The sequence below is a fragment of the Mesocricetus auratus genome, unplaced genomic scaffold (genome assembly GCF_017639785.1).
Source record: "Mesocricetus auratus isolate SY011 unplaced genomic scaffold, BCM_Maur_2.0 Super-Scaffold_100714, whole genome shotgun sequence".
Taxonomy (NCBI): Eukaryota; Metazoa; Chordata; class Mammalia; order Rodentia; family Cricetidae; genus Mesocricetus; species Mesocricetus auratus.
Window position 1 is genome coordinate 487,093 of NW_024429270.1, and position 25,277 is coordinate 512,369.

Genomic DNA, 25,277 nt, shown 5'->3' on the forward strand with positions numbered 1-25,277 from the left:
TAGGAGCTGGGCGTTGGTGGCGCACGCCTTTAATCCCAGCACTCGGGAGTCAGAGGCAGGCGGATCTCTGTGAGTTCGAGGCCAGCCTGGTCTACAGAGCCAGTTCCAGGACAGCCTCCAAAGCCACAGAGAAACCCTGTCTCGAAAAACAAAACAAAACAAAAAAATACCTCCAATAATAATGGAGGATACCACCTCTCTCTCTCTCTCTCTCTCTCTCTCTCTCTCTCTCTCTCTCTCTCTCTCTCTCTCTCTCATGCACGCACGGAACAAAATTACATGGCATTCCAATGGCAGGCCTGGTTCCTAGTGTATATAAATCTCTACTCCTGCCCACCCTTCCCTTTACAATTAAACTGCCATTGGTGAAATATTTGATTTATCACCCATGAAGTTTATGGTTTGTTGAAGTTGTGTCTTCTATTGCTTATAGCACTTGACTGTAGTCTTGATTAGCCTGTGTTTCTAAGTTATTTTTTACAAGTCTGAGCATTGGCTTTCTTAGAAAAAAAAAAACTCTATAGTCTACAAGAATTCATTGTTGGTGACTACACAGTATGTGATTACACTGCTCTAAGTGAGCACTGGTAGATACCAAAGTTGTATGAGAGTCATTTACCTTCACAAAATTCACTTCATTATAGCTTAAAAGAACCATTCAGACAACAAATAACTTATACTTTATGACAGGATATGATCAAGGGCAAAATTACTTCCTCCAGACTAAGTGCTGTAAGGGTTCTGAGAAGGTGAAAGGATGGGTGGGCGGGGGTGTGGTAGGGTGACAAGGGGCCTGTGGTTATCATGAAAGACAGACTTCCTGATGTGGTGGGGCTTAGCTAGCTCATGACAAGGTTAAGATTAGGAACTCACAATGAGCTTCATGGCTAAAGCAACATGGCAGAAGCCTAGTGGCAGAGTTACCTGATCAGAGAAGACAGTGTTCAGAGCATGAACTGGAGTAGCTAGGTGGAAGGTTGGGGCTGAAAAAGCCAGGCAGGAGGGTTAAGGATGTGGCAAGGGTAAAAATGCTGAAGAGAGAACAGTGCTTCTGTGAGCTATGCTGAGCTTCGCAGGCACCACAGAAATGCATGGGAATACACTAGTGTTCCAGAACTCTCCTAAGGCTCCCGGCACAGCTAGGAAAAAGCAAGAATGTGAGATGAGATATTAAACATGTAGGCCTCTCTCTCTTTTTTTTTTTTTTTTTTTTTTTAATGAGACAGGGTTTCTCTGTATTGTTTTGGAGGCTCTCAGTCCAGCCTGGCCTCGAACTCACAGAGATCCGCCTGCCTCTGCCTCCCAAGTGCTGGGATTAAAGGCATGCGCCACCACCGCCCAGCATAGGCCTCTCTTTAAGTGGGAGCTGATGTGATGCAAACTCAATGTAAGTTAAGTACACTTCCTGTCTCTCCTGTCACATCAGCATCTGTAGAATTCCCTGCAGGACTAGATTAAAACTAAGATGTTGCTGGGTGTGGTGGTGCACACCTTTAATTCTAGCACCGGGAGGACGAGGCAAATGAATTCAAGGCGAGCCTGGTCTAACAGTTCCAGGACAGCCAGAGCTACATAATAGACCCTGTCTCAAACAAACAAAAAACTAAGATGTTAATTGGTAATATCATTATTTATAATTCTGGAACTGGTATTATTTCTTTGGGAGTCTTAAAGATCATTTTTAGCTATAATTCTACTTTTCTCTTTGGCTTGTTTAAATGAGCGCAAGCATGATCATTATTTTAGTTAACAAAGTCCTACTGCAAATGCTACTAAGTCTAATGGCATAATGCATTTAATGAGATAGTGCTAAAATGTCTATATCTATTAATTAACTCAATGACTCTTTAAAAATAGACTAAGAGATTCTATATTGATTCTCCATTAGTCAAATGAACAGTTGAGAGTTTGAATAAGGGAGACTTTTCTGCTGTTCCAAATATATAGTCTGGCATGTATTAATCAGCATGTATTAATCAAGAATATGAAATTGATACCTTACTGCCTCTGCAGGTGGTGACTTTTGTTTTTATCTTTTGTTGTCTTTCAGAAGTTACAGTCCCACCCCACAGTCATGCTTTTTGCACTGATTGCACTGGAAAAGTTTGCCCAGACAAGTAGGTATAGTGACTTCTTGCACTAATGATCCTTGTTAGTTATTAAAAAAAAGTGAGCCTACACTTTGAACTCCATGAAATGTACATACATTCTGGTTATAAGACTAGCAAAGTATATCAAGAACAAAAACAAAGATTTTCTCAGCTAAAATTCCAAGCATGGTGACTATAATTAATAACTAACTTTAGCAATAGGGATGGAGAGATGGGTGATCAATTAAGAGCACTTGCTTTGCAATCATGAGGACTCAACACTCATTAACAAGCCCAGCACCACACGGATACCTTTGAGGAAAAGACAAGAGGATTGCTGAGGCTTGCTGGCTTCCAGCCCAGTCAAGAAAATGCAAGCCCCCGTTCAAGTAGTGATCCTGCCTCAAAAGGAATGGTAGAAAGTAATAGATGAGGATACCCAGTGCTCTTTCTCTTCTGGCATGCCTCACATGAGTGCATATAGTCACACAGACATAAACACATAGATAAACCATACACACAGAGTTTAAAATAATAATTGAGTGACATGACGAGGCTGGAGAGATAGGTCAGCAATTAAGAGCACTTGGTGCTTCCCAGCACCAGCATGTTGGGCAGCTTACAACTCTAACTCCAGCTCCAGGGCATCTGATGCCCTCTTCTGGCTTCTATAGGCACTCAGACACATGTGGCATACACATTCACAAACTTCCCAGCACCAGCATGTTGGGCAGCTCACAACTCTAACTCCAGCTCCAGGGCATCTGATGCCCTCTTCTGGCTTCTATAGGCACTCAGACACATGTGGCATACACATTCACGAACTCATGTGCATATATATAAGTAAAAAGTAAATCTTAAGCTGGCCATTAGAGTGCATGCCTTTCATCTCAGCACTCAGGAAGCAGAGGCAGGTGACTCTCTTAAGTTTGAGGCCAACCTGGTCCACATTGTGAGTTCCAAGACAGCCAGAGCTACTTAGGAAACCCTGTCTCAAAAGAACTAAAATAATGATGATAATAAATAATAAATAAATCTTTTTTTAAAAAAGTAGTGATGAAATTGTAGAAAGTAACCTCAGCTCTTTGGCTGTGTTATCTCTAGAAGGAAGCATTAATGGAAATCTGCTCTCGTCTCCAACATCTTTTTTCAGTTTTTTGTTTTGTTTTGTTTTGTTTTGTTTTTTGAGACAGGGTTTCTCTGTAGCTTTGAAGCTGTCCTGGAACTCAATCTGTAGACTAGGCTGGCCTCAACTCACAGAGCTTTGTCTGCCTCTGCCTCCTGAGTGCTGGGATTAAAGGCGTGCGCTACCACTGACCAGCTAGTCTCCAAATTCTATGTTGTCTCCCCTCATTCCTTACCACCACTAATATGCCCAGCACATCCTCCTCTTCCATTGTTATTTAAAGATTTCATCCTTCCAAACAGGTGAAAATAAATTGACTATCTCTGAATCCAGTATTAGTGACCGCCTGGTCACCTTGGAGTTGTGGGCTGATGATCCTGATTATCTGAAGCGTCAAGTTGGCTTCTGTGCCCAATGGAGCTTAGACAATCTCTGTAAGTGGGGGTTGTCCTTTACTAATGTGTTTCTGCTTCTATGTATTAATACTTTTATTTATGTTGTTTTGGGGGGTCAGTGTGCATGTGTATAGAGATTAGAGGACAAGTTTCAGGAGTTGGTTCTCTTTTTCCATACGGGTTCCATGTCATCAGGCAAGCGCCTGTATCTGCTGAGCCATCTCACCCGCCAGAATCTGTTTACGTTTCTAAATCCCTGTCTTCAGTAAGATCAGTAGCCTTTTGCTGTAATGAGTAGGAGTTCTTAATACACTACTCTAGTGCAGGTTGCATATACCCTAATAGAAAAGTATCCTAGGCACATTTCAGATGAGAGCTAAATGAAATGCTTCTAATTCCACCTTTCTCCGGTTCATAGACCTTTACTAACCTGCTGAGTCAGATGCCTCAGTTATATAGCTCTAAGAACTTGCCAGCACTCACTTTACTCATTGCCTACCACCTCTGGACCTGCTCACATTTGTACTTTCTTCTTTGTCTTCTTTTATGTGTGTATGTGTGGTGTTTTTATTGTCATATGACAAAATGTCTGACATAAACAACCTAATGGGAAGAATTATATATTTTGGTTTCATAGTTTCAGAACTCTGGGTTTGAAATGGCAGGATGGTAGGAAGAATAACACAATCAGGGAGACCAGGAAAAAATGCCTTTTTTTTTTTTTTTTTTTTTTTTTTTCTGAGACAGGGTTTCCCTGTGGCTTTGGAGCCTGTCCTGGCACTCACTCTGTAGACTAGGCTGGTCTCAGACTCACAGAGATCCACCTGCCTCTGGGATTAAAGGTGTGCGCCACCAACGCTGGCTACATGGCAAGTTCTAGGCCAGTCAGGGCTACACAATAAGACCTGCTATTTGGATTTTGTTTCATGCACTATAGTAAATACAGAGACTGGAAACACCACACTCACAGTGCTGCCTTTTCTGTTCTTTGCTTGGTCCCCGTAACAGCACAGCTAAGATACTAGGCCCTACTAGTTCTCCATTCTTTGACAAGTATGGCAGCTAGAGATGACTTTTCCCTTTTTTCCAAACTATCACAGCCTACCCTAGAAAACATGACCACCTTTTCTTTTGCAGTTTTAAAAGAAGGTAGACAACTAACCTACGAGAAAGTGGACTTGAATAACATTAGGGCCATGCTGAACAGCAATGATGTCAGCGAGTACTTGAAGATCTCACCTCATGGCTTGGAGGTAAAGTTTTCACAGACCTTTTGAGGGCTAAAATTACTTTGTTCCCATTTTTCATGCCCTGCTTTAGAACAAGCAATATCTAACAGGATTGGTAGACACTTTTCTTCTATCTGAACAGTAGTTAGAGGTAAAAATGGTAGGGATGGAGAATGCTTTGGGGTGTTAATTCACTCTGTTACATCCCATATTACTGTATCTATTGTAGTGCTTGTTGACTGGTTCAAATATGTCTGAATTGTTTGTTTGTAGTACTCAAAATTGTTAAATAAGTCCTCTAGTACTGACTTACAGCTAAATAGATATTTTTAAACATTTCAAATACTGTACCTTATGTATATGGATATTTTGCCTGTATGTATGTCTATGTACCATTTTCTTGCCTGGTGCCTGTGGAGGCCAGAAGTATGCGAATCCCCTGGATCTGGAGTTAAACAGAAGTTTTTAAGCTACCATGTGGGTGCTGGGTCTCAAACCCACATCCTTTGTAGCCAATGATCTTAACTGCTGAATAATCTCTCTTAGCTCCATATCTGTTTTTAATCTTTGTCATTTATTCAGCTAAAAGTATGAAGACAAGTGTTTCCCAAAGAAGCCTCTCCTTTTGCAAATGCCCACAGCCAATTGTACTAGACCTCATGTTGAATATAGTCAATTTTATAGTGCAGGTTGATGTAAGAGCAACTTATATATAGGAAAGCACCACAGGACAAGGCATTTCAGGATTGAAGTACGGTTTGAACAATAGTTGACAAATCCCTTCTGCCTTTTTTTTCTTTGCCTTGACTTATCTGTAGATACCCTGTTTTTACCCTTGCCTATCTTTATCTGATGAAGACAATGTTTGCATTTGTAAAGATTCTGAGCTCAAAGCAAGCTCTCTAAGAACTGAAAAGCAAAGCCAGTAGCTTTGACTTCTTGCAGTTGCAGCCATCTTTGAAATCCTAGAAGTCAAACTGAGGTAATAAAAGGTTGCTTCACTCAGGCTTATGCTTTTTTATGTCACTGAAGATGTACAGTGGTATCCGCTTTGATAAGGAAAATTCCATCCCTCCCCCCCCTCTGCCAGTTACTTGGAGGTCATCAGGCACTGATGAATCCATTTGTACTCCTTGGTTCTGCCAGGCTCGCTGTGATGCCTCCTCCTTTGAGAGTGTACGCTGCACTTTTTGTGTGGACACTGGGGTGTGGTACTACGAAGTAACAGTGGTCACTTCTGGTGTCATGCAGATTGGCTGGGCTACTCGAGACAGCAAATTTCTCAACCACGTGAGTACTGGGGCATGCACATGAAGCAGCAGCAGTTAGAGATACTCAGATGTGTTTATCTTTCAGATAGGTTGCTCAGTAGCTAGGTGGTGCCAGATCCCAAACAGAGGCTTGCTGTACTGATGTAGAAACAGGAAACAAGTGGAAATGGCTCTCAGGCTCTGGGCTCTTTCCCTTGAGTTTTAAGTTCACCTCAGTTTCCTCCCTAGAGGTGCATTTTTATGGCTCTCCTATATAGTCCCAGCCACATTTAGAACCCAGTTCTTGAACTGTGAACAAGGGATGAATTTTTTTTTTCTATTTTGTGTTTTGTTATTTTGAGACAGGGTTTCTCTGTATAGACCTGGCTGTCCTAGAACTTGCTGACCTTAAACTCAGAGAGCCACCTGCCTCTGCCTCCCAAGTGCTAGGAGTAAAGGTGTGCGCCACCACAGATGATTTTTACCTTGAGGTGAAGTTTTGGGAACCTTATAGGGGTCAGAGAGATGGCTCAGCAGTTGAGCGCTTCCTGCTTTTCCCGGAAGACCTGTTTGGTTCCTAGTACCCACATGAGGCTACTTAGAACCATTGTAACTCCAGCTCCAGAAGATCCAATAACCTTTTCTGGCCTCTGTGGGTACCCACACACATGTGGCGCTCCCACAGTAACATACACATGAGTAAAAAAATTAAATGCATCTTGTAGAAAGGGACTCTTTGTTATGTGGTGATGGCATACAACTTTAATACCAGCACTTGGAAGGCAGAGACAAGTGACCTACCTCTGTGAGTTCAAGGCCAACCTGGTCCACAGAGTGAGTTCCAGGCAAAGCAGAACTGTTAAACAGAGAAACCCTGTTTCGGGAAAGAAAAAAAAAGAAAGTAGAGAGAGAAGTCCAGTCTCAAAGAAAAAAGGGAACCTTGTATAAATTCTTTTTCCATGAAATTAAATATTGGCTAACTTTTCTCTTTTGACTTTTACCTTGTAATTAGTAGGCATGTTTATTTTCAATATTTATTTATCTTTTGGTATAGAATGTGCTGAAGTAAAGGGAAGTCTAAATCTGCTATAGTAAGCAGACTTGGCATATCACTGATATGGGAGTGCCATGTCCTTCCTTCAGATAGATACTTTTTCTTTTGGAAATGAGGTCTTGCTAACCTAAATCATTATATGGCCCAAACCTCAAACTCATGATGCTCTTCCTTCAGTCTCCCAAGTCAGGGATATAGGTGCACCACCACACCTCTCTAAACAAACCCTTCAACACCTAACCCAACTGGCTTTCTACTGTTAGTCAGATTGTGAGACATTTGAGCTTTCTTTTTGGAGAAAGCATGAAATGTCAGGTGATGCTGATGCAGTAGGAAGGGCCCTCAGTCCTTAAGAAGCCTAGCCAGCTTCCTCCATAAGGTTGAATCGTAGTTGAGGCTTGAGGAGGTAAAACAAAAGTCAAGGAGTAAATCCCGTCACCAGGCTGGGCTGCCTGGTCAAAGACATGAAGATACAGTCCCTGGAGGAGATCTGCCTGTTCGCTCGGCCCATTAAGGATGAGGTTCCAAAGATCCTGCCAGGTAGAAGCAGACACTGCTGGCCAGTGGACCAAGTTCAAGGCTTTTGTCACTATTGGGGACATGTTGATCTTGATGTTAAGTGCTCCAAGCAAGTAATCACTGCCATCTGAGGTGCCATCATCTTAGCCAAGCTTTCCATCATCCTTGTGTGGAGATGCTACTGAGGAACAAGATTGACAAGCCCCACATCATCCCACCCAAGGTGATAGGCCACTGTGGCTCTGTGCTGGTGGTCTCATGGGGACAGAAGCACAGGCGTCATCTCTGCTCCTGTGCCCAGAAGCTTGCTACTGACAGCTGGTCTTGATAACAGCTACACATCTGCCATCTCACAGCTAACCAACTCCTGATCTCTAGAAAGATACTTTTCATCAAGTCTACGTATCAGGAACTCACTGACCATCTTGTAAAAACACATGCAAGAGTCCCCATTCTGAGGACCCAGGCTTCAGCTGTGGCTACCACATAGGGTTTTACACCAGAAAAAAATAAATAATAATAAAGTGAATTAACTCTAGGGAAAAAATATGCTATTGAAATCAATTCATCTTTGTCCAGGAATATTTTATAAAATTCCTAGACTAGAAAGAGAATTGTTATAAGACAAAGACTAAAGGGCAAGGCTGGGCAGACTGGACTCTTGTGTAAATAAGCTGCAGTTTTTATTTGGAAACCTGTAATATTTGGAACCCTGGGATTAATTTGAGTTGCTGTGTAGTCAGAAGTTTCTAGGTCTGGAAAACAATTTCATTGTCTAGTTTCTAACAATGATTTATCTGTTATATGGCTACTAGTTACCTATTCCAAATAGAACTCTAAAAGTGACTTCTTTTTTAACATTAAAAAATAATTTTGAAGCTGGGGCATTCCTGGCATACACCTTCAATTCCAACACTCAGGAGGCAGAGGCAGGTAGACTTCTGTGAGTTCAAGGCCAGCCTGATCTACAGAACAAGTTCCAGGACAAGCTACACAGAGAAACCCTGTCTCAAAAAAACCAAAATAATAATAATAATAATAATCTTGAGTAGTATGTGGTGTTGGTGCATGCCTTTAATTCCAACACAGGCAGAGGCAGGCAGATCTCTTGAGTTTGAGACCAGCTTAGTCTACAGAGTGAATTCCAGAACAGCCAGGACTACACAGAGAAACATTGTCTTGAAAAAACAAACAATAATAATGACAATAATAGTCTTTAGCTAGCATGCAGCCTAATAAGACCCTGTCTGCCGGGCGGTGGTGGCGCACACCTTTAATCCCAGCACTTGGGAGGCAGAGGCAGGAGGATCTCTGTGAGTTCGAGACCAGCCTGGTCTACAGAATGAGTCCCAGGACAGCCTCCAAAACAATACAGAGAAACCCTGTCTCAAAACCAAAAACAAACAAAAAAAAACACCTTCTTTAGGTCTACGACCTTTTTTGTTAGGTGTCTTTTTTTTTTCTTTTCACAATTTCCATTTCAAAGATGAGAAAAACTGGGACTGAAAAAAGGAAATAAAGAATAGGACTGAATTCAGTTCCATTCCTATTTTACAACAGATTTTTATTTTTTTTCTAAAAATGAGGAGAATCTGAAAGGATTATCCAGTCTCCTCATTTGAAAGTGATAAAGTAATCCAGAAATAATGAAAATAGAGATTTTTAAATGGAGATGCCTTGTCTATATATTGTTCTATTGGAATTTTCTAGCAGTCACAATAATAATGTTTGCTCTTCTCAGTGAAGCTTGTGGCTAAAACTGTTTCTGCCATAGAGTTGTAGATATTTGATACCTCAAATTAAGACTAAAAATAATGTTTCCTGCCCTCTAAATTGTGATTGGCTTTTAGGCTCTCTCTCTCTCTCTCTCTCTGTGTGTGTGTGTGTGTGTGTGTGTGTGTGTGTGTGTGTGTGTGTGTGTGTGTGCGTGCATACATGTGCATACTGGTACATTTGGAGGCCAGAGGAAGACATCAGACATCAAATCTCCTACAGCTGGAGTTAAAGTTAGTTGTGAATCACCCAGCATGGTTGCTGGAAATCAAACACAGATCCTCTGAAACAACACTTTTAACCTCTGAGTCACCTCTCTAGCCCCAGTTCTTCTGACTTTTTTTTAAGCGAGTTCTTTTCCCTGATCCAAAAACTAGTTTAGTCCCTGTTAAAAAGTTGTCGAAGTTGGATGCGATGTCTGTTTTCAAATGTAAGCTTTTTGTTTCCATGATATTATTCTGATAATTAGTCATCTTTTCACTTGTATAGATAGCCAGCATTTTTATGGCATAAATTATTATATAGGTAAGACATATTTCAGAATATTTGAAGTCTTTTTATAGCACCTTTATTTTAACTCTTACTGCATGGGTTTCGGTTTGGGCTCAGATATGGAGCATTAAAATGAGAAGCTTCAGGATAGTTCCTGTTTTCCTGTTTAGGCCATCTGCAGCATAGTTCTACTTAGGTCACCTACAGGGTACTTTGTCTTCTTTTGTGTTACTTTGACGGGGCATTTTGAGGAATAAGGGTATAGTTTGAGTTATCTAAAATATCTTTTGCCTTCTCATGAGCATTCAACATGATAGGTCTTTCACATTCTCTCCCATTTAAAAATAAAGAGAAAGCATGATGGCTCACGCCTTTAATCCCAGCACTCAGGAGGCAGAGGCAGGTGGATCTCTGTGAGATCCACCTGCCTCTGCCAGTCTGGTCTACAGAGCAAATTCCAAGACAACCAGGGCTACACAGAGAAACCCAGACTCGAAGAGAGGGGGAAAAAAAAGAAGGAAAAAAGCTCTGAAATAGTTGGAAATAAACTGTGAGGCAATGTTAGAATCTAGAAAAAATAAGTAAAACAGTTAGTGTTTGGGGCGGCTACTCTGGCTAGAATACAACAACACTATTACCACAAATAAGCCCTACCCATCCCTCTGGGATGATGGGGGGAGTCTGATAGGAGGAACCTGTCAGGTTTAGTGAATCTTAGTCCACTTGCAGAGCAGGAATGAGGACACTTATCACTTATCTTCCCAATATCCTGAATAATAGAAAGGTTTGGGGATGTTGCATATTAGGAAAAAAATGACTTTCCACTGTATGAGGAAAGGATTCATACTATTGCATAAGTGATAAAGCTGTAGTAAACATTTTTAAATTGCTCCTGTTTTTATAATATACATGACTACAAAACAAGAAATTTAGGAATACTAGAATATGAAGCTATCTACCTATTCTCCTAGGGATATGACATTGCCAATGAAACCAGTGTGACTCCTACTAAAAATGTTTTTAAGCTGAAAGAAGGCATGGATATATTGAACTTACTCTAAGACATAAACATCTAATTCTTAGCCCTACAGAAGTTGATCTGTGATTAAAATTGAATCAGTTTCCCCTTGTCTCGTAGTTTCACCCAGAGGATCTTGCAGGGTGATGGTTTGACTTCCTAACAGTCATCTAGGAATTTCTTTCAAATGTTCTCTCAAAAACTTCCTAGGTCATTGTAAGGATAGATGGAACCAGAAAGCTAGCTCAGCTATGAAAGGCACTTGCTGCCAGGCCTGAAGACTTCAGTTCAATCCTGGAACCCACTTAATGGAAAGTGAGCACCGACAAACAGACAGACAGACACACACACGCACACAGAGAGAGAGAGAGAGAGAGAGACACACAGGCACACTTTCTAAAAAGAAAGTAAAGGTAATAAGGTAATAAAGAATTGTTTGTCCTTGCCTGTTTCCCAACACTCAAATTTTAGTGCTTTTGTTTGTTTTGTTTCAGTTTGAGTTTTTGGAACTGAGGTCTGAGTCCCAGACCTCTCTTGCTAAGCATGTCGATTTTTACTTACTGATTTGTTTCACCTCAGGAAGGAATAGCAAGGTATCGCTTGAAGCATGCTGCTGAATTTCTGCTCTGCAAAAACAATTAGGTCAAGCTCACTTAACTTTATTTTCTGAGTACTGGTTAAAAGCACAACTGTGCCTCGCTACTTAACTTTTTAATGGTCTGTATGGTGCACATTGAGAACTAATTCTAATTCAGAGTGTCACCTTGGAAATCATTATACATAGTTAAGTGATTTGTCAGAACTTTTCCCAATCTATATCCTGACTATGCTGTTTATCACAAAGAACAAACAGGCTACCAGGGACTAAGATTTGTGTTCAACCATGTTTTCACTCCCTTTTTAACTCTTTTCTCCACCATTGATGCTTAAAGATAATAGTTGTTTGACTCGCTTCTGTCTCTTCCTCCTATTCTTACATACTTCTGTTTCTAATCTTTTCTTCCCTTTAAAAAACTGTTCTTATGTGGGCTGGAGAGATGGGTTAATTGTTAAGAGCACTTGGTGCTCTTCCAGAGGACTGAATTTGGTTCCTAGCACCCATGTTGGATGGCCTATAACTAACTATATGCAGGAGATCTGTGGCCCCCTACTGACCCCTATAGGTACCTATTCATACATAAAATACATACCATACATACATACATACATACATACACACACACACACACACACAATAAAATGAATCTTTAAAAAATATTTTGTTTTAGCTGGGCATTGGTGGCGCACGCCTTTAATCCCAGCACTCGGGAGGCAGAGGCAGGTGGATCTCTGTGAGTTCAAGGCCAGCCTGGTCTACAAAGTGAGTTCCAGGACAGCCTCCAAAGCTACAGAGAAACCCTGTCTCGAAAAAACCAAAATATATGTATATATTTTGTTTTAATTTATTTTGTTGGACAGGAGCAGTATGCATGCCCCATGACATGCATGTGAAGGTTGGAGGACAACTTGTGGGCAACAATTCTCTCCTCCCACCTTTTGGGTTCCAGAGATCAAACTCAAGTTGTCAGGTGTGGCAACCAGTGCCTTCCTTCACCTAACCATTTCCCCATCCCTACTTTGTTTGTTTCTTTGTTGGCAATAAGATCTGGATCACCACTTCCTGCACACTACAGATAACCCTTTTGTAAGCCAGATCTGAGGACATGAGAGCAGGATAGCTCTCCCCCTTTTGCCACCTCCTGGTAGAGAGGGCCCTGCACCTCACCTGGGCAAAACAGTTGAGCTGGCCCTGGTGGTGTGAGTGTAGGTGAGCCAGACCTGAGAGCAGGAGAACTGGCCCTACTCCTTGCTGAAGACTGCATTGGGTGAGCTAGCTGAGGAAATGCTGGAGAGTTCACTCAAGCAGTGACAATGAGGGAAAGCTGGTGGGCTGACCAACCCAGCTACCACCCAGGCCCAGAACCAGGGCTGTGAGTTAGCCCACCCCAACATCCATCTCTTCTGTGAACTGTTGGAGCATGTGAAGGGGACAAATCTACAGATCTAAAACTGCAAGATCTCCACACCAAAGGACAACAGTGGAATAGTCAAGAGGAGCCAGCTCCATTGAGAGAGCCCATTATCAATAGTGTAGCAGAAGCCAAAGGCCTCAATCAGACCAATAACTAATAGCAATATTAGTTATTAGTAAAGGAAGCACTTAGGTTTTTATTGGCAAAGCTAGTATCTGTTTACTTGGAACTAGGCTTCTGTGTCAAACTTTTGATATCTTCCAAGTACCATAGGCTGTTCCTTCATCCAAAAAAACTTAGGATACCACCTTCTAGGTTTCCCCAGGTTAGAGTAGGTAGAGTCTTGTTAATCTTCTGGGCCTTGTTTCTCTCCAGGAAGGATACGGCATTGGGGATGATGAGTACTCCTGTGCCTATGATGGCTGCCGGCAGCTGATTTGGTACAATGCCAGAAGTAAGCCTCATGTGCATCCGTGCTGGAAGGAAGGTATTCATTCTTCACCTTGAATTTGTCACCTGGGTTAGGACAGGTAGTTATTAGCAGGCATTTACTATGGTAGACTTTAAAATATCTTCATAGGAGACTGCCATGATTGTGAATGCTCTTCCCTGATAAACTTACCTATGGTGGCAACCCTTCTGAAGCAAAAGCATTTCAGAATATTAAATTCTTAGGTGCTGGAGAGATGGCTCACATGTAGAAACATGTGCTGCTTTTCCAGAGGATCTGATGTCAGTTTCCAGTACCCACGTTGGGTGACTCCCAACTGCCTGTAACTCCAGCTCCAGGGGAATCGAATACCCTCTAGCATCCATGGGGACCTGCACTCACATTAAATACATATACTTCTGTCTTAGTCAGTGCTCTATTGCTGTGAAGAGACACCAGGACCATGGCAACTCTCATAAAGGAAAACATTTAATTGGGGCTGGCTTTCAGGTTCAGACGGTTAGTCTGTTATTGTCATGGTGGGAAGCTTGGTGGCACGCAGGCAGACATGGTGCTGGAGAAGAAGCAAGGAGTTCTGCATCTGCTTGGACAGCCAGCAGGGAGAAAGCGTGACAGTGGGCCTGACTTGAGCTTCTGAAACCTCAAAGCCCACCCCTGTGACATACTTCCTCTAATAAGACTATACCTATTCCAGTAAGGCCATCCTTATAATAACGCCATACCCTGTGAACCTATGGGAGCCATTTTCATTCAAACCACCACAGCATAATTTAAAGCAATAAATCTAAATCTTAAAAAATAAATAATTTGAATTTTTTTCGAGACAAGGTTTCTCTGTGGCTTTGGAGGCTGTCCTGGAACTCACTCTGTAGACCAGGCTGGCCTCGAACTCAGAGATCCACCTGCCTCTGCCTCCCGAGTGCTGGGATTAAAGGCATGCGCCACCAACGCCCGGCTAATAATTTGAAAATTTTTAAAAAATAAAAAAGCTGGCATTGGTGGCATATGCATTTAATCTCAGCACTTACAAGGCAGAGGCAACTGTGAGTTCAAGCCCAGTCTGGCCTGTATAGATAGTTCCAGACTAGTCACAGCCACATAGTGAGGTGCTGCCCCTACATAGATAGGGGCATTTGCTGTTATTTCAGAGAAATGAGGAGCTCAGTTCCTAGCACCTGTATCAACTGCCTGTAACTCCAGCTCTGGGGGATCTGACTCCCTCTTCTGGCTTCTACTGGTACATGAATTAGTGTGGCATGTATTAACATAAATGCACACACATACACATGAAATAACATTAAAGAATCTTTTAAAAAAGAATACAAATTAGGGGGGAAGTATGTAATTCTTACTGGCGGGAAAAAAAAAAAGACAACAACCCTCCTACAGTCAGTTTTGAGATAGAGTTTTACTCTGTAGTGCACAAAGCCCTATAAGTCACTCTACTATGGTCTGGCCTCAGCCTCCCAAGTGCAAGATTTCAGATGTGAATCCCTATTCCTACCTACTCTTCCAGTTAAGAAAGGGCTGTTTGTAACTCAGTGTAGAGCAATTGCCTACTAGTCCTGAAGCTCTGTGTTTGATGCCCAGTAACACACACACACACACACACACACACACACACACACACACAATTACTGTGAAGTCCAGTTTTCTCTTTGTGTTCGTATTGTGAATTAAAGAGAAAATGGATATGTTAAGGACACTGGAATTGTTGTGACACTAAAATAAGGATATTCTCAGAGATAAAATGGCTATAGAATAGGTATTTGGTAGTCAGAGGCCATGCTATAGTGGGGTTATGTGGAATTATGTTCCATACGTAAAGAATGGAACCTCTTTATTCTCAGGATTAGAGCTAGATAAGGAAAATAGCCTAGCTCTTTCTCCATGCATCCTTCTCTCATTGTCCTACACTGATCAACATAATAAGCTAAAATGTCACCCATGCTAAGAAAACAGAGATTTGGCCACTCACATAGAACTTAATTGATAGTATGGAAAAGGAAATGAATGAATCTGAAAAACTAGAAGGGCACCCAGGTTTGGTTTTGTTTTGTCTTGATTTTGTTGTTGTTTGAGACAGTCTCTCTACATGGTCCTTGCTGTCCTGGAACTCACTGTGTAGACCTAGATGACATAGAGCTCACAGAGATCCACCTGCCCCTGCTTCCCAAGTGCTGAGATTAAAGGTGTATACTACCATGGTCACCCTGGGCACCTAGATTTTTTAAGGCATGTTAGCTTATGCATTTCATAGAGGCATCTGTCTTCAAAACATTTTTTTTTAGGTAGGGCTGGCCTGGCCTTGAACCTGGAGAAATCCTCCTGCTTCTGCTCCCCAAATTTCTGCTCCCCAAATGTCAGGGGATTGTGCCACAATGCCTGGCTTCTTAAAAGCTGTCTTTTTTGGGGGGTGCGGGGGTTCAATACACAGTTTCTGTGTGAAACTGGCATGTCTATGCTGGAACTATGTAGACCAGGCCACCTGCCTCTGCCTCCCAAGTGTTGGGATTAAAGGATTGTACCATCCCAACTCTGTCATTTTTTTTTAATCAGAATTTAAGGAAATAAATCTGAAGACATTTATTTTCAAATTTGAAAAATAGAAAAGTGCAAAACAATTTTAATTCTTCTCTCTCTCTACACACACACACACACACACACACACACACAGAGGAAGAGAGAGAGAGAGGGAGGGAGAGGGGGGAGGGAGAGAGAGAGAGAGAGAAAGAGGCACACATTTTAATTAGGGTTTATATTTCTGTGATAGAATACCATGGACAAAATCAGCTTGGGGAGGAAAAGAGTTTATTTCATCTTCTACTTCTAGCTAACCATCCATCACTGAGGAACCTTGAGTCAGGAGCTAAAGCATGGAGGAATGCTGCTTACTAACTTGCTCAGTAGCTTTCTTATCCCTCTGCACATACACGCTGTGCCACCTGCCCAGGAATGCACCACTCACAAAGAGCTGAGCCTTCCTGAATCAAAGAAATGCCCAATAGACTTGCCTCCAGGCCAGTCTGATGTGGACTGCTTTCTCTAATGAGGTTCCTCTTCCCAGAAAACTCCTAGTTTATGTCACATTGACAGAATATTAAACAACTAGGACGTACATACACACATATGTATTGTGTGTGTGTGTGTGTAAATAAGCATATATAAATGTGTGTGGGTGATTTGCATACATGTATGTTTGTACACCATATGTGCCTGCTGCCCATGGAAGCCAGAAGGGAACTGGAGTTAGAGATGGTTGTAAACTACCATGTGGGTGCTGGGATTCAAACTCAGGTCCTCTGGAAGAGCAGCCAGTGCAGAGATTTTTTTTTTAGGCATTTGAATTGGTATGTATATATTTTCCATTGTTATGTTTAATTTCCTGACCAAGTTTCTTTTCTTTTGTGAGGGGGGGTTGAGACGGGGTTTCTTTGTAGCTTTGGAGCCTGTCCTGGAACTAGCTCTTGTAGACCAGCCTGGTCTCGAACTCACAGAGCTCACAGAGAAAGAACTGGAAATAGAGGCATGAGCCACCACTGCCCAACTTTCCTGAACAGGTTTCTAGGTTATGAAAAATAACACTACTAGGGTTAGAGAGGCTCAGGTGATGCTTGTCTGCCACGTATGGAGGCCTTAGGTTTCATCTCTAGCACTGAACAGTATACCCAGTAGCCCCAGGATTCATGAGGTAGAGACAATAGAATTAAAAGTTCAAGGTTATCCTCAGCTACAAACTAAGTTCAAGGCCAGCCTGAGCTAGAGACACTGTCTTTAAAAAAAAAAGTAGAACAATAAAACATAATTGGCTTGGTATGGTGGGATGTACCTATAATCCTAACATTCAGGAGGCTGAATGAAGTAGGAGGATTTCATATTGAGACGATCTTGGACTACATACCCAGTTTGAGACCAGCTAAAGCTGTATACTACAAAGATCCTGTCTCAAGAAAATCCAAAAACAAACAATAAAATAACTTTTAATGCTTTTCAGTATTTTATTATAAACTAAAACAAAAAAATGAGATCTCATTTCAAAAGATCAAAGAGGCTGTATGCTTCAAAACAAAAACATTTTTGTAGTTGTTATCTAGGGGGTTTTATATATTGCCCAAGAGGTACATAATTTTATCTTACCCAACATGTACATTTTTTTTACATTTTAGCATCTTGAAATTGGGGTGCATCTTATACAATTGATGGCTTGTCATAGTTTAATGGAAGCCTTTTTCCTTTAACGATGCATGAACATATTGCTGTGTGAGGGTCAGATAAGCCTCACAGGAAATAAAGATAAACGGGTTGAGTATGTGGCTTAGTACAGGGCCATTGAGGCCCTTGTAGGATCTGGGTATCACAAACCTAACAGTGTTTGGTTTATCTTCTAGGAGACACAGTAGGGTTTCTGTTAGACTTGAATGAAAAGCAAATGATCTTCTTTTTAAATGGCAACCAGCTGCCTCCTGAGAAGCAAGTCTTTTCATCCACCGTGTAAGTAGCTCCTTTCAGTTGAAGACTGAGTAGATTCATGGAATGTACTTTTCTCAAGGATAAAAAAAAAATCAAACATCTTTGTTCATTTACCTAAACAATTATGAGAATGTGCTTATTTCAGTTACTTAGAGCTTCGTTTGATGTGTCCTCGGTGTCCAAGAGTTTGATACAGAAAGATAAGGGTGTCTCCCCTGACTACAGACCTGTTTAGGTTAATAGCATCTGTCCTGCTTCCCTTCCCCCAGAATGACTGGCTCACTTTGACCTTCTCAAAATGACTCTGGATGTGCAGTTGGTTTTAAAAGTTCTGTTTACCTCTGTGCTCATTTTATTCGTAGATCTGGATTTTTTGCTGCAGCTAGTTTCATGTCATATCAACAGTGTGAATTCAATTTTGGAGCAAAACCATTCAAATACCCACCATCTATGAAGTTTAGCACTTTTAATGATTACGCCTTCCTGACTGCTGAAGAAAAGATCATTTTGCCAAGGTAAGAGAGTGTCCAGACTCTTTTCATACTGTCTTGGGCAGCTCATGGAAAATCATAACAGCTTATGGGAGATTTTTTTCAGCATTGAACAAGTAATTTTGAACATGTAATCTCACTGAAAAGGTTGACTTCTGGGAAATAGAAATTAGTAAAACAGATCCCAGAAAGATACATACAAACCAGTACTGACCAGGACATAGTATAAAATTATTTTAAAACAAAAATTAAAAGCTTTGTCTGGAAAAAGCAGGTGGTTTCACAAGATCTCTCTATCAAATTGTGAGTGATAGCTTCATTATCATTTAAAGCAGCAGTTCTCACCCTGGGGGTGGGGTGACCCATTCAGAAAACACAGGCATTTACATTACAATTCATAACAGTAGCAAAATTATAGTTACAAAATAGCAGTGAAAATAATTTTGGAAGTTACCACAACATGAGGAGCTATATTAGAGGGTTGCAGCATTAGGAATGTTGAGAACCACTGATTTAAAGTATTATGGAACCGAATGAAGGAACAGTAACTCTTTTTATGAGTTAAATAGTGTTGATGTAAAAATCAGAAAGGGGCTGGTGTAGCGGCACTGGGGAGGCAGAGGTAGGAGAATCATTGTAAGTTTGATGCCACCCTGATCTCAGAAAAAAGAGAGCCTGTCTGAAAAAATACAATAAAAATCAGAAAAATAGTCAGGCATTGGTGGTGTGTGCCTGTAATCTCAGCCCTAGAGAGGCAGAGGCAGGAGGATCTTTGTGAGTTCAAGGCCAGCCTGGTCTACAGAGCGAGTTCTAAGACAGGCTCCAAAGCAATACAGAGAAACCCTGTCTCAAAAAACAAAACAAAAAATCAGAAAAATAGAACACATTCACACACACACACACACACACACAAATGCAAACAATTTCACTGGAATATCTATATAAACGTCAATATTGGAAAATCAGTATATCTGTTAACAGACTTGATTTACTGAAACCAACTCCTTTTGGGTTTAAACTGCATGGCAAGCATGCTAATACTGTTCTGCAGCCATTAACACAAGGAAAGCCATCTCAGGTAAAATTTCATTGCCCTTGTTTGACAGAAACTAATATTGGCCTTGTCTCCCTGATTGAATGCCTGCTTGTCTTTCTTTTAAGATGAATGTAGTCTGTTCCTTCAGCTAGGAAGAGACTCTAGCTGCTTCTTGGTAATTACTGCTTGTTATACATTGTGAGCCAAAGTTTATCATTTTTTAACAGGGCAGCTGCCTGGGCCAGTATGAGACGGGATTCGTATTACTAGTATTATATCAATAAGACAGTCCCTCAGCAGTCAAGCAGATAATACTGGCCAGGGCATAGCTTGTGTTGAACCATATGCAATACCCATAAATTTAACTGTAATGCAGTGAAACCCTGGCTTCTGTTTTGGAGCAAAATATAGGTGTGTAAGCAGCCCTCTTTCTTTACCTTATACCCTGCCTCAGTGACTCAGAGGTTTCAGATGAATAGAACATGTCTCAGTAGGAGCAGTGGAGCGCTGACAATAGTCTAAGAATATAAAGGCCACTTGCATTGTGTTCAGGCACCTGAAATTTGTTCCTTAGAGTTTTATGCAGTTTGTCATGGTGCTCTCTTGATGAAAGTCTGAGGTAATACCTCCCTCCTTCTGTCATACCTCCTCAGTCCTTTGTTTGTCTGCCTGCCTTTTCCTGAGTGAGGTTCATAATTCACGTGAAAGACACAACTGATCGACCTATAAGTTCCCCTGCTTCTTCAGGGTTGTAACTTCCCAGAATAGGGGTGGAAGTCATCTTTTGTTTGTTTGTTTTGTTTTGTTTTTGTTTTTCGAGACAGGGTTTTGCTGTATTGCTTTGGAGGCTGTCCTGAAACTCTCTCTGTAGACCAGGCTGGCCTCAAACTCACAGAGATCCACCTGCCTCTGCCTCCCGAGTGCTGGGATTAAAGGCATGCACTACAAATGCCCAGTGGGAAGTCATCTTTTATGGCCAGTTTATACTCATCACCTTGGTGACTAATAGTCACATAACACTCAGAATAAGAACAACAGATTACAAGTTGTCAATTTCATTCTGAAGCTAGACTTTATTGTCTCTAACAGTGACACAGGCTTTGCAGTATAGGCCTCTAATCCCAGCTACTACAGAAGCTGAAGCAGGAGAATTACAGTTACTACCTGGAATTTGTTTATTCTCTACTCTCTTCATATATTTTATTAACCTCTTTATCATGCTAAATTCAAATACACACAAAACTTTAAAAGAATCATGCGGTGAAGCATAAACGTCCTTAGCTATGGTAATCAGCCACAATTGGCCACTGCTTCTCCTGTGGTCTTCCCTTATCTATCTGTTAATAACCCCATTTCCATTCCAATTTCTCTATTGCTGTTGCCTAGAATGGTCTCTCAGACAGTAAGGCTTAATTTCTGTATGCCTTCACATGTCTACTAAAGTTTGCTTAGTGATGCCCCCTTGGCTTGCCATCATCCTAATCCATACGCCTCTCACACATGTGAGCACTTCTGTTCCTTTTCCCAGTTTATTTTCTGTCATGGTATTTGTCAGCATTTAACATTATCATTTTTAGTTCTGTCTTCCCCACTGCCATGCTAGAGCATAGGCTCAATGAAAGCAGTGACTTGTGGGTTGCTGTTTTTTTCACCCTGTTTGCTCCAGAGTCCAGGCTTCTCAGGATTCATGGAGGTCCCCCTATCCTTGCTTCCTAAATGCTGATTCTAGCTGTGTGCCACCATGCCTAGCTAAGGATACTTATTTGGTCTCCTATTTGCTGCTAAATTGCCAGGACATAGCAAGCCCATAAGTGAACTTTCTGTCTGCTTTCCTGTCCATGCTGAATGGAAGTATAGTGGAAGAGCTCAAACCTAAGGTGTCTGAACTTTCAGGGAGTCTACATGTCATACACCCCTTGTCCTTGTGGGAAAACTGTGAGTGTTTTCCCTGAGAAAGGCTTGTGCTTTTCATCAAATTATCAGTATATGTGACTTAAACAGTTGGAATTTGCTGATAAAAGAATACTGGACTTAAAACCAAAAGATTTGAATTTGATTTCTTTTATAAGTTTTAAGTAAATCATCTTGTTGAACTTTATATAAAGTGACAGTCAAGCCTCCTTCACTCTGCTAAGGCTGAAATGTGTGAAAACTTTACTGAACAAAGATTGTGGCATATATTTTCCCTGTATGCGGCTTTTTGAGAGCATTTCATGTGCCCACTGCTAACTGACTCCTTGTTGACAAAATGTTTCATACTGCTTTGTTTGCTCAGGCACAGGCGCCTCGCTCTGCTGAAGCAAGTCAGTATTCGAGAGAACTGCTGTTCGCTCTGTTGTGATGAGGTAGCAGACACACAGCTGAAGCCATGTGGACACAGGTGAGAGGGGCTGCTTGTTGAATCATCTTCCACACATCACACTGAACATTTCATACTGCTCTTGAGTGACTTCTGGGGTATTAGCAGATCCGTAACTGTTCATCAGGGTTACTAGATTATTAGGACTGTCGTGGGCTGGATGAGGAATAAGTTGCCAAGTTGTATCTGCTACCTTCCAGAAAGTTCCTGGAATAGAACAAGCTATTTTACATAGAGAGCCTGGTTTTTGAATTTTTGCTTTTTGTTTAATCAGATAAATACACACACACACAAATAGATTTGTAGTAGGGGTGTTCAAGACAGGGTTTCTTTGTGTAGCTTTGACTGTCCTGGAACTTGCTCTGTAGACCAGACTGGCTTTGAACTAACAAAGATCTGCCTGCCCCTCCCAAGTGCTGGGATTAAAGGTGTGTGTCACCAAGCCTGATTTATATCATATTGGCTTTATAAAATGTGAAAGGCTTAATGCTATTTGTGAGCTTCTGGGATATGACTTAGAGGAAACCTCACCAGATTTTTACACTCCTAGCCATTGAAAAAGTGCAGCTTCAATATCATCTTGGCAAATCTCAGCTCTGCAAAAGGACCTTACAGGACATCCTGGATCCTGTAGGACAGTTTCTTAGCATCACCAGAGCAGCAAATAAGCTGGTCTTCCCTGAGAAAGCCATTAGACTAATATTAGAAAGGTGTGAGTAGTGTAGCAGTGTTGGCCTTTTGCATGTGCTGACTGCTGGTGGCCAACACTCATGCTGACAGTACAAGCTTCTTGTATCCATCATGTCCCAACACTTTGTGTTTCTGTGATTTTTGACAAAAACTTTAGTCACCTCATTGCCCAGGTGTCTTGATCCTAGAATTATGGACCACAGTTTGCCATCACAAGAGCAATTCAGGCTGTGGACCCAAGATCTTCTGAAGCAGATTGTTACCTAGTAGGCTGTTAGAAGTATATGCAGTGTCTTTCTTTTCACCCTAACTATGGCAGTTTTTCTTCGGTAGACCAGAATTTCTCAGACTGAATACCTTTGCAGGATTTAGTTATCAGGACCTTACAGGAAGAATTTAAAGGTCTGATACCCTTTTCCATCTTTGTTTCCAAATAGTAGGATCTGAGCTTCATCTTTGAGTCCTTTGGCCCTTCCTGTGGTTTTTAAAACACAATTAGGACTCATTGATGAAGGCTAATGAAGACTTAAAACTAATTTTTTTTTTGCTGAATATGTGGTCATTGTTTCTATAACATCCAAAACAGAGCCGGGCATTGGTGGCGCACACCTTTAATCCCAGCACTCGGGAAGCAGAGGCAGGCGGATCTCTGTGAGTTCGAAGCCAGCCTGGTCTACAAGAGCTAGTTCCAGGACAGCCTCCAAAGCCACAGAGAAACCCTGTCTCGAAACCCCCCCCCCCAAAAAAAAAAAGAGTTGGAAAGAAAAGTAAAAGAATTACAAGAGAGAGTGTTTAGCTCAATCCAGTTAGATGGTATAAAGGCTGCACCTTTTCAATACTAGAAGTGTAAAGAAGTTAAACTAAATATTCTTATATCTTGGAGTTATAGCGTAGAGTTTTTGAGAGTGATGGTGAATAAAAGAAATGAGGATAAAATAAATGATGAGACCTGACCATTATAAGAGACTGAAAATGAAATCACTCTTCTTATCGAAAGAAATGGAATGGTTATGAAGTCCGCCTTTGCCTTCCCTCCCAAAGGTATTAAGCCTGGATAGTTTCACTGCTGAATTTTTTTACAATATTCAGAGGGAAGTGGTCCAAATCTATTTAAACTTCTCTTGATCACAGGCAAAATAAATCCACAACCCTATTCTTACAAAATCTGCATGGCAAACACACTAAAAGCTAAAAAGAACGCACGGTGGCTCACAGCCATCTATAGTTTCAAGAGATTCCATCCTTCTGACCTCTGAGGGCACCAGGCATGCAAGTGGTGCACAGAAATATGGACATACAGGCGAAACACTCAGAAAAAATAAGTAAATCTAAAACAATTTTTAACAGACAAAAGTTTCCTTAATGATATTCTTTGTGTTATCTTTGGGCAGTGCAAGGATAGAACCCAGAGCCTCACTGAGCAACATATAATGTCTTCCTTCCTTCCTTCCTTCCTTCCTTCCTTCCTTCCTTCCTTCCTTCCTTCTTTCTTTTCTTTTGAAAGTTTTGGTTTTGAGATGAAATCTTGCCATAGAGCCCAGGCTGCTCTGCCCCAGCTTCACAGGTGCTGGCATTGTAGGTATGACGACACACTAACGAGTATCTTTTTAATGGTGACATGCTGGAAACATTCTAAGATGTTGGGGACAAGACAAAGATTCTTGTTGCCACTGCTGATTTACAGCATAAGTCAGCACCTCTTCTTACTGTGTGCATAAGTACCAACCTGTTCATAGGTCTGTTTGAAAATCCTTTTTATACTGGCTTAGGAAACAAGCAGAAAACTAAGAATGCAGCCAAGAAGTATGTGCTTCTGTAAAGAAAAGCTAGGAGGGCTGGAGAGATGACTTAGCAGTTATGAGCACTGGTTGTTCTTCCAGAGGATCCAGGTTCAATTCCCAGCTCCCACATGGAAGTTCACAACCATATGTAACTCTAGTTCTAGGGGATCCAGTACCCTCTTCTAGCCTCTGCAGTTGCCGCAACAATACACAAACACAAAACATTTCTTAAAACTGAAAAATCTAGCCGGGCGTTGGTGGCGTACGCCTTTAATCCCAGCACTCGGGAGGCAGAGGCAGGCGGATCTCTGTGAGTTTGAGGCCAGCCTGGTCTACAGAGCAAGTTCCAGGACAGCCTCCAAAGCCACAGAGAAACCCTGTCTTGAAAAACCAAAAAAAAAAAAAAAAAAACTGAAAAATCTAACTGTTCAGTAGTGGCACACACCTTTAATCCTAGCATGGGTGAAGCAGAGGCAGACAGATCTCTGAGTTTGAAGCCCACCTGGTTCCAGGACAGCCAGGGCTGTTGCACAGAGAAACTCTCTCTCTCGCCTGGGGGTTTGTAACTTCTTAAGCCATGTTTGGTTGATATTCCTGGGAGGCCTACTTTTTTTTTTTTTTTTTTTTTTGGAAGGGAAATGGAGGAGAAGTAAATCTGAGGAAGGGACTAGAGAAGTGGAGAGAAGGGAAACTGCAGTCAGAATGTGATGTATGAGAGAATTAAGGAAAAAAACTGAACTGGGGTGGTGGTGGTGGTGGTGGTGGTGGTGGTGGTGGTGGTGGTAGTGGTGGTGCATGCCTTTAATCCCAGCATTCAGGAGGAAGAGGAAGGTGGATCTCTGTGAGTTCAAGACCAGCCTGGTCTACAAGAGCTCATTCCAGGACAGCTTCCAAAGCTACATAGGGAAAAACAAAACAAACAAAAAAAAATGAAAATCTAGTATATAATAAGAGCATTTATTACTCACTCCATATTAATTTATTAGTCCAGCATTATATAATAAAGTCAAATTTGTGGTTAAAGATTTATTCGGTAAATAT

General features: G+C 41.4%; 1 protein-coding gene across 2 annotated transcripts in view; it reads left to right on the plus strand.

Moving 5' to 3' along the window:
• The window catches only part of Rspry1 (ring finger and SPRY domain containing 1), a 51,843-nt gene that overhangs the window by 24,883 nt on the left and 1,683 nt on the right, over positions 1-25,277 (plus strand). For both annotated transcript variants that reach the window (XM_005078612.4, XM_013119499.3), the window contains exons 7-14: positions 2,051-2,117; positions 3,519-3,650; positions 4,749-4,864; positions 5,987-6,130; positions 13,334-13,445; positions 17,798-17,900; positions 18,242-18,394; positions 21,682-21,786. In XM_005078612.4, the coding sequence (XP_005078669.1) occupies positions 2,051-2,117; positions 3,519-3,650; positions 4,749-4,864; positions 5,987-6,130; positions 13,334-13,445; positions 17,798-17,900; positions 18,242-18,394; positions 21,682-21,786 (932 nt within the window). The remainder of the gene's footprint in view (positions 1-2,050; positions 2,118-3,518; positions 3,651-4,748; positions 4,865-5,986; positions 6,131-13,333; positions 13,446-17,797; positions 17,901-18,241; positions 18,395-21,681; positions 21,787-25,277) is intronic.